Source organism: Dryas octopetala, chromosome 6 (genome assembly GCF_963921425.1).
Source record: "Dryas octopetala chromosome 6, drDryOcto1.1, whole genome shotgun sequence".
Classification (NCBI taxonomy): domain Eukaryota; kingdom Viridiplantae; phylum Streptophyta; class Magnoliopsida; order Rosales; family Rosaceae; genus Dryas; species Dryas octopetala.
In genome coordinates, this window is record NC_141371.1 from 1,605,702 (window position 1) to 1,615,263 (window position 9,562).

Genomic DNA, 9,562 nt, shown 5'->3' on the forward strand with positions numbered 1-9,562 from the left:
AGCTGCCCCTCCCTCCAACACCGACTCCCCAACTCCGGCCGGTCAACACTCCTATTTCTTTCTCTTTCATTTTTTTTTTTCTCCCTCACACCACTCATGTCCTGACTTCCACCATTTTCAACCCAAACACCCACCCATTCACAATTGGGTGTATCATGACCAAAAACGAAAAAAGAAAAGAAGTACTAGAACTGATTTCTCCTGTGTTGTACGAAAGGCATAGAGAAAAAGAAGTAAAACTAAAACTGGGGTACTGCCGCACAGATGTAGATCACTGTGTTGAGCGGCAGGCACCAAAAACTGAATTGTGATGAGCTATACCTAAGCCTTTTATATATAAAACACCTTCACCCCGAACAGGATTTTTAGAGGGAGGGGTGGATGCACAATTGCACACCAAGTATTTTCCTATTTTAAGTGCTTTTGTTTTTATGGAATTTTGAATACCAAAAGATAAGGAATTCATTAAATGTTTTTGCATAAGTTTACGAGGACAATGGGTCAGATGGGCAAATTTGTCATTTAAGTAGATAAATTAAAAAAAAAACAAAAAAAAACAGGAGAAGAGACTGCAGAGTGCATAATAACTTTTTGGGAGTAGCAACAACTTTCAAAAAAGATGCAAATCCACTTTATCTTTAAAAGACAATAAAAAACTAAGAGAAAAATCCCCATCCGTACAAAAAATTAGAGGTAAGTACAGTCAACAACAGTATGACTTGTAATTCTCATCAAGAAATCTATTTCTACCTGGTTTCTGTGGGAACCACTTCTTCCGTGTTGAGTTTGTATATTATCTTGGAATGCCATCGGATTCTTTTGAAAAATCTGATGTAAGTTTGATAAAATGTGACTTTTAACCGTTTAGTCCACTTGTTGTTATTTCATTTCAGTATAATTTACTTGAATCCAAAGAGCAAAATAGACAAGGAAATGGAATTAATGTACTCAGAACAATCTGTCTACAGAGGTGTTGTATATATGACAGTCATTGGTGTATGACTGTTTTGACTTATTTATACAAACTGGCTTTACAAAACAAAATGATCAACTGGGAAAAATCAAGGAATGTTACAATAAATGAAGCACAATCAGGTGACAACAATTTCCAGTACCCTACTTCCACAGAATCATACCCACAGACACCATCACAATGGTCATCAACTGGAACTTTCCTGGAAGAAACGAGATAGCTGCAAAACAAGAGCAAAGGAGAAAACCATCAGTATGCATGTTTGCTTCTTTGAAATACTGTTTTCTGATTTACTAAATTAGTAAATTGGATGTTGTCTTAGTCCCATGGCCTTCAAATTAAATGATGCCTTTTAAAAGTCAATTGCGTAGAGCTGTATACTTCTGGAACCTCAAGGTGTCTTGACTAAGTCTTAATCCTCACCAAGCAAGTGTAAGATGCAAAAGCCAATTTTAAAACCTCTTATTTTTTAGAAACAGATCATGGGTTTGACTACCTATACCTTTAAAATACTGAAACATTATTTGTAAGACAATACATGAAGACACTATGAAATCTTTATTCTAATAGTTCCTCAACAGGTATTACTGTACCCTGGTGGTTGTATCTAGGTGTGGCACCTTCTCTTAATTAATTATTATGTAAGAGTGCCATGTGTTCAGATTAAATTCAAACTGTGATAATCTAAATACTAATAATACTAAAGACAAGTAAAGATCGAGCAGATATTGGTGTTTTCTCGACCGTCAATCTCACCTTGATTACTAACATTCCCAGTGCCAGAAGTTGAATTTGCAACCTTAATTCCAAGGCTTGCACAGTCGGGTTTAAGTGTGCCTGAAAGATAATAAAAAATTTAGAGCTCCTATTCATTTCTTGAACTTTTTTTTGTTTGTTAATTTTTATTTTTTTTAAAACCAAAATACAAGTTTAGTGTTCTTACATTCTTTGTAGCAGGGGAATGCTGAGATATCAAGAAGATTAGAGGAGTCTGAATTGCATTTACATACGGGTTTGTATTCATATGTTGCATTCTTCACACATTCACCTTCCCCACAGTCAACCCAGTAGCAAGCTGTTAAACCACAGAAAAACAAGTCATTAGGAAAAGAAGCAAGTAATTATGAGAATGAATGGATGTGATGATTGAGGTGATTAATAGTAATTACGATCAAAGGCGGATATGTTGTCTGGAACTTCTGTTTCAGGAACGATTGGGGCTGGCTGGCAATCATAGTCCAGTGTACCTGCAAAGTCATGATAAATTGACAAAGATGAGTGAATTGGTCATGACCCTTTAATTAAAGAACAAAGTTGAATAATGAATATATATGCAAAATTGGAAGTGTTATTTTGAGAGGGAGAGAATATGAACTTACAGTTGGGAATGACACAAGGGAGAAATTTGTGGTCACCATCATCATCATCGTCATCACGGGTTCGTTTCCAACCTTGATCACACTCGCAGGAGAAGCCTAATGGCTGGTCTGTATCAAATTTGCAGAATCCCTTTCCACACTCCACTTCTTCACAAATGTCATCTGACTCATCTGTAATTTGAAGGTACCCAACATTAACAAGATATATAACCAGAAAGGTACAAAATTAATGTTTACATAGGTTGTGTGTTTCAGAGAGAGGCAGAGGATGAAGTACTTACTGGCAATAGAAGGAGATATATCCCCGTCCCAAGCAAAAGCAGACATGGGTAGCAGTACCACAAGCACAGCTACAAAGGCCATGGTCTTAGAGAAAGCCATTTGTTTCAGTCTTTCAGAGAGAGAGAGAGAGAGAGAGAGATTTTATCTGATGCTAGAGAATAGGTGAAGGTGGTGTTGTGCTTCTAAAGCTCTTGGGATCTATATATATAAAGGTTGAAAGGTTTTGAAGATTTCTTAGAACCCAAACATTGAAAAAGAATATGTGGACCTAGATCCTCTGCCAATCTTTTGGTACCAGACTGGCACATGACTTTTAATTCAAACCCTTAATTTTCTTTCCTTTCGGATAAGGATCCTCTGCCAGCCTCTCGGATATGTGTGATGTGTAGAGTAAGAGTACGAAGGATAATGATGGCGGCAGAGAGGTTGGGAAGAAAGGAATGATGGAAATTCCTGCGCAAATGGAATGATGCGCATATGGCAAGCAAAAGCTAGCTAATTCCCAGTGTCCAGAACACCAGAACCAACCATCACCATGCAACCAATTCTTTATCATTTCATATCTGATTTCTTTACTCAATATTCTGAAATTCTTGCAAAAGCACCACTGCACCGCAACAGTACTGCATAACAAAATTGAGTAACTTAATTTATTATAATATTCTCTTTTGCATTATTAATTTACATAATTTAATTCGCAACTCGCAAGCAAGTAAAGGCCAGAAAATGAAAAGAATATTAATTTGATTAATATTGATATTTTGAAGGCTGAAGCAAGCGCAGTGGTAGAGTACTGCGGAGGTCCAGGCTTCCAGCTAAGCTAGTAAAAGTAAAAGAAGATGGTGAAAGACAAAAAGTTAGAAAAATCTGAGATGGCGAGGCGGCTTCGAGGACGCCGGTATATTTGGCGTGTGCAGGTAAACGTAGGATAAATATGGTGTTGTGATGACCATTGGATCCTTTTAATGGCCAAGATCAAAAGTCTGGTACCCTTTGATAACCTATAATCTATTTCTTGGTTTACTGTAATTGCAGGCAATTTAAAGTAATTGTACAAGCAAGGCTTTCACTATATTGTGTTGAAGAGCTCGGTGGCTTTCAGAAGATGATACGAATCTTAAAGATTAGACCCCTGACATCTTCTATTGAATCTTCTTCAAGCCACCACTTCCTTCAGAGATGCTCTGTAAGTGGGACTGCCAAGGGTAAATCAAAGACAAAAACTGCAGCACCACTGAAACGGTCTAAGATAACTGTAAAAAAAGGTACTGCAGAATCTGCTCCTAAGGGTGGAGGAGGGAAAGGATCTCAAAAAGATCGGCTCGAAAAATTTTATGATCAATGCTTAAATGCCCCCACACCTATTAGGTACTTACCGCCTATACAAAGAAAACGTGAGATAGAGCGAGAGAAGTTGGGTCTTATTAGCAAAGACCGACAACGTGAGCTTGATATGATGAAGAAAAATAAGGGAGAATTGGGCATCTCAAAAAAACCAACACTTATGGGAACTCCTGGTTTGGATTTGATATCACTAGGTTTGGTTGATGAGGAGAAGATACCAAAATATGAACTGACTGTTGAAGATGGTCGGAGGCTTGCAAAGGAGTATAGTAGGGTTTTGATGAGGCGTCACCGAGCAAGGCAGGCAGCAGAGACAACACTGTTGCGGTTGAAGAAGGAGGCGATTGAGCATTGCCTGAACATTTGAAGGCAGCAGCGATGGTGCCGGATCTGACTCCATATATTCCCAGCAAATCGGTTCATGGCAACTCTGACTCCTCCAATTGAAGGTTATATTGAGAAGGTTAAGGAAGCTGCAAGGAAGAGCAGTGAGAAGGGGAAGCTCAGATGACCTGAGGTTAGTTTTTTTTTTTTTTTTGCTTCTTAATATTTTATTTTCCCTGCTATGTATATATATTTTTAATAGTTCTTGGATGATAACTATTTTATTTAGAGACTTGCTTGATAAATTGAGAGCCTAGCTTTGAAATAGTTTAAATTGAATGTCTACTGGGTCTTCCAGGATAGGAAATGATTACTTTACTGTGCACCAAAACAATCTGCCTAATCTATGTGAGCTTGAAACATAGCATTTTAGAAAGAAAATTCATGTGACATTTCCTAGATTCCATGCCCCTGCTGGGCTTGATATGCTGGTTCTTAATCTTGTCATGTTTGATATAATTTCATGTTTCTTCTTATGCAGATGGAGTTATGCTTGCGAGGCAGGAGATCCTTAGTTGTTGGACAACTGGTCAATTCTGAAGTCAGAAGTGAGCTAATATTCGAGTTCAGGGAGTCAGCACATAAATGACAAAGTGATGAAATAGTGTTGTTGAATTAGATCTTGTGCTTGTGTTTTGGTGGCCTATAATATGCTTGAATGTTTTTAATAATTCGATGTGGCTTAAATTTAGTATTTTTGACCAATTTTTGAATCTTACATGTTTGCATGGTCATGAATAGTTATGTTCTCTTAACTAAATTGCTTCGGGGTCTAACCAGTCTTTCAAGGAGAATCACATATATTCAAAACTATATCACTACTAAGTACGCCATAATGGTCAGGCCATAGAAATTTGGTAGCTAGCTTAACAAAACAAGGATTGGTACGTTATAAATTTGCCAATTTTTTAATCCATGCATTAGGGAAAAAAAAAAATCATTGGAATTTTTACTAAAGGTCAATCCTTTTTATTTTTTGGGTATTTGCACCAAGTTCTATTTTTCTGTTCTTAATGTTACAAAGCCGGTTTGGAAAGTGATGAATATCCCTTTTGCCGGCATGGGGCAGAAGTTTGTGGACTCTTTAAGGGCTTCATAGCTAAATGATCCATAAGGTTGAAAACTGAAAAGAAAAAAGAAGATGGAACAAATAAGCAATTGAGCAGTTGTTTGATGATGAATGAGAATATAAGGACATGCAGTGCACCAACATAAAATACTTACTGGGGCGAGGAATCTTTAATTTGCTTATGTTTTATGAGTTATGACTTGTGAGGGTGGCAAATGGCTTAATCAGGGAAACCTCTGCCGGCCATACTCATTAAATAATGTCACCACTTGACCACACCAGATAAGAACTTGAGAGAAAAAGCCAGGCATGCTAATTACTATACTAGATTTTCATTATTATATAGTAAGTATCATTACCATACAGAGTCAACTAAGATTAAGTAGCAATTTAGTTTGTTTAATCAAAAATTAACATCGTCGTACTATTACTCCTCTATATAAGACTAAGGGGTCTAACTCTGTATTTTATTTGTGGTATACAACTATATATCATGACTATCAGTATCAGCATGTCTCTCTTTTTAGTCAGCAGCCTAGAAATTAGAACAAGACTTTGATTAAACAATTAAAGATGGGAAAGGCAAGCAAATGGATTATAAACTTTTTGATAGGAAAGCATGAAAAGAAGAAAGAAAAGGTTTTGAATCAGCAATCTCAGTCTTTTACTAGCATTACCAAGGCTGCAGGGACACCAAGAGTTAAGCGCAGATGGAGCTTTGGAAAATCAGCAGGAAAAGAGGCATCCCACAAGTTTTCCAAATCTGTTGATTCAATTGACACCACCAAGTTGCCATTGAAGGTTCAGCAGATTAATCATGCCATGCTATTGGCAAGAGATGTTGAAAATAATGCTGCCACAAGGATTCAAGCTTCTTTTCGTTCTTATTTGGTACGAATTACTTTCCTTCCAAAACTTTAAGATTCCTGTTCTTGATTAACAACTGAGCAATTCCCATTTGCAAACATTTCAAATTTGTTTATGATAGCAAGATGGAACAGCCTAAGTTAATCTATTTTCATGATCATTTTCTGGTATTGTTTCAGGCGAGGAAGGCTTTGCATGCCTTAAGGGGACTGGTCAAGTTACAAGCACTCATAAGAGGTCACATAGTGAGGAAACAAACAAATGCTACTGTGAGGCGCATGCATGCTTTAATGGCAATCCAGGTTAGAGCTCGGTTTCAGAGAATTCAGATGGCAGAGGCAGCGCATGTAGTTACTAAAAAGCAGTCATCCATTCAAAGAGGTTTCACTCAGGACAATGGAGTGCATAGAGTAAGCCTCCTCCTTTAATCTGAAACATTTTCCTAAAATAAATTTATCTGTGCCAGTTTCTAAGATGGGAAATGGTCTTAGAATTTAAGTTCCTTGTTTCTTTTCATCTTTTGGTTGTTGGGAAGACGTATAATACACTGAAACCAAAAATCATTTACATATCGAATATAAGATGTATATGATTCCAATTGAACATAAACCCAATACCAAGCATGAGGTCAGGGACCTAAATTTGTATGTGAGTAAAATCTTAATTAAATCTACCTAGTAAAGCTTCCAATGCTAACTTGCAATATGGCCTTATTTATATATGCAGAAGACAATGGATATGAATCCCAATGAAACACAAAGAGTTTCCAAAAGCCCAAGTGGCTACTTTAATCATTCACAAGCTGAGAGGATTGAGCATGGCTGTACAACATTTTATTCTGAACGTCTTTCCATCTCAAAACGACATAAATACGAGGAATCCCCATTCACAACTGCAGAAAATAGTCCCCGGATAGTTCCGGCTGCATCCAAACCAAAACCAACAGAACCCTCTTTCCCTTTTCAACAGCATGATTGTGTAGACCCTCTGTCTTATGACTACACATTCATGCCAAATTACATGGCCAACACACAATCTTCGAAGGCAAAAGTCAGGTCACAGAGTGAGCCAAAGCAAAGGCCTGAAGGGAGCATGAAGCATAAAAGCAAGCATACAGAATTGGTAGATCCAACACATGTTTCCATGGAAGAAGATCAAATTCTGAAACGTTCGTCCTCACAGTTCAAACCCAATGGTCCTAAAAACCATGACCCCAGCTGGTTTGTTAAGCTCTAAAGGTCAAGAAGATTGTTTGAGGACAGCAAGCGTGCTTCGGTTACACCAAGTACCAGTCATCCCAACTATACTGAATTTCTTGATGCATATGAGGTAAAAATTGTACTCTTTAACTTGACTGCATTGCGCAGGTTTGTATTTTTAATTGATGCCTATTTCATTTCATAGTTGTCTAATATCATTGAATTATGTGATTGCAGCCCATGTGATTTTGTACTAACAGCTACTCCCTCAGCAACTTTGAGCTGGAAATATAAATGGATGCTGAAGCCTGAGGCCATCCACAGTGGTGAGAGTGAGAGTGAGAGTAAGACATAGCCTGAAAAGTGATTTTTTGTCCTGAGAGTGAGAGTGATATGTGCTGAAGCTACAGTGGTGCTGAGAGTAAGAGCTGAGAGTAATGTAATTGTATATAATTAAATTAAGCCTAAGTTAGATTAAGTTATAGTTAAGTTATAATTTATAGTTTAAATATTTATAAAAATTATACCATTAGTTTTATTTTAAAGAGATCTTTAATATAAGGTCAATATTGACTATATTTGAATTTATAATTTTTTTACCTAAAATATAAATTCTATATTTTGTCTCCACCAATACCTTTATTTCATTTCACCAACATAAAACAAGAAAATTTAAGACAAACATAAATAAACATAAACAAATAAAACAAAAAACAATCACAAACAAACACAAACAAACACAAAACGACAGCCACAAACACAAACACAAACACAAACACAAACACAAACACAAACACAAACAAACACACAATGGTATTGGAGACATCTTCAACATTTCGGCGTTCATCGCCGGCGTCGGCGTTGTGCTTGGCCACGACTTCCTTCTCGCGTCCAAAGGTGCTGGACCAAATCATTCTTCAGTTGCCGGTGGAGTGTTGTTGACCGTATCAACCTAACCCGAGAAAGCCGTTGCTCTAAAAGAATTGGCTGATAACTTTGGCCTCCATCATATGGTTCAGTGTCATACCGTGCCACAGCCCGGGAGATTCTTTCCTGAACGTGGTCAATGTCATCGTCCGATTCATCGTCCTCGTTCTCTGGACGCTCGTCCTCAATGATCATGTTGTGCAAAATTATGCATGTCTTCATAATATAGCCCAGATCATTGGCTTTCCATCCTCTGGCGGGCTTTTTTAGAATCTCCCATCTAGCCCTCAGAATCCCGAACGCCCTCTCGACATCTTTCCGGTAGGACTCTTGATATCTTGCAAATAGCTGACTTGCCTCTCCTACCGGATTCGTTATTGTTTGTATAAGCGTGGCCCATTTGGGATAGATCCGATCCACTAGATAATACCTCATTGTGTAGTCATTGCCATTAACCTTATACCTGATCTGATGGTTTCGCATCTGCTCCTCATCATCAAAAAGGTGTGAGCCATCCAATACGTTGATGTCATTGTTGCTCCCTGGAAAACCAAAATTGGCATGCCAAATCCACGTGTCGTACCCGGCAACGGCCTCTAATATCACAGTTGGGGTGTGATAATGGCCTTGATATGCCCCTTGTTGTCCTACTGGGCAATTTTTCCATTCCCAATGTATGCAATCCAGACTCCCTAGCATACCTGGGAATCCTCTTTTTTTAGCCTTACGCAATAGCCGTTGGAGATCAGCCACTGTTGGTGTGCGGAGGTATTCCGCTCCGTACACCTCCGGAATAACTCTTATGAACTTCTTGAATGACTCCAGCACTGTGGTTTGGGCAATTTGGAAGCCCTCGTCTGGGGCATCAGCCGAGTACCCAGCGGAGAGCATTCTCATGACCGAAGTCAGTTTTTGCTCTGGCGTACAGCCCCATCTTCCAGTAGCGTCTTGTCTTTGTTGGAAGTAGACATCTTTGTTGCACACATCTTGCATCATCTTTAAGAATAGTGATTTCTTCATCCGATAGCGTCGTCGGAACATCTCTTCAGTATATCTTGCTCCAGGGTCGAAATAGTTGCTCATAATAAGACCATGGCCTAGTTGTCGGTCTCGAGGGATATATCGTCGTGGTTGGGAT

At 38.3% G+C, this 9,562-nt stretch overlaps 1 protein-coding gene and 2 pseudogenes across 1 annotated transcript; 2 read left to right on the plus strand and 1 right to left on the minus strand.

Annotated features, from left to right (window-relative positions):
- Positions 1-922: 922 nt before the first annotated feature.
- On the minus strand, positions 923-2,825 carry LOC147280835 (uncharacterized). Its single transcript, XM_086249190.1, has 6 exons — positions 2,634-2,825; positions 2,353-2,523; positions 2,143-2,220; positions 1,917-2,048; positions 1,730-1,810; positions 923-1,193 (listed from the first exon to the last, which is right to left on the minus strand). Exons 1-6 carry the CDS (start codon positions 2,731-2,733, stop codon positions 1,117-1,119), a joined length of 639 nt encoding a protein of 212 aa, XP_086105316.1. The 5' UTR covers positions 2,734-2,825; the 3' UTR covers positions 923-1,116.
- Positions 2,826-2,983: 158 nt separating this feature from the next.
- On the plus strand, positions 2,984-5,067 carry LOC147280836 (uncharacterized; annotated as a pseudogene).
- Positions 5,068-5,896: 829 nt separating this feature from the next.
- Positions 5,897-7,743, plus strand: LOC147280837 (protein IQ-DOMAIN 19-like; annotated as a pseudogene).
- The last annotated feature ends 1,819 nt before the right edge of the window (positions 7,744-9,562 follow it).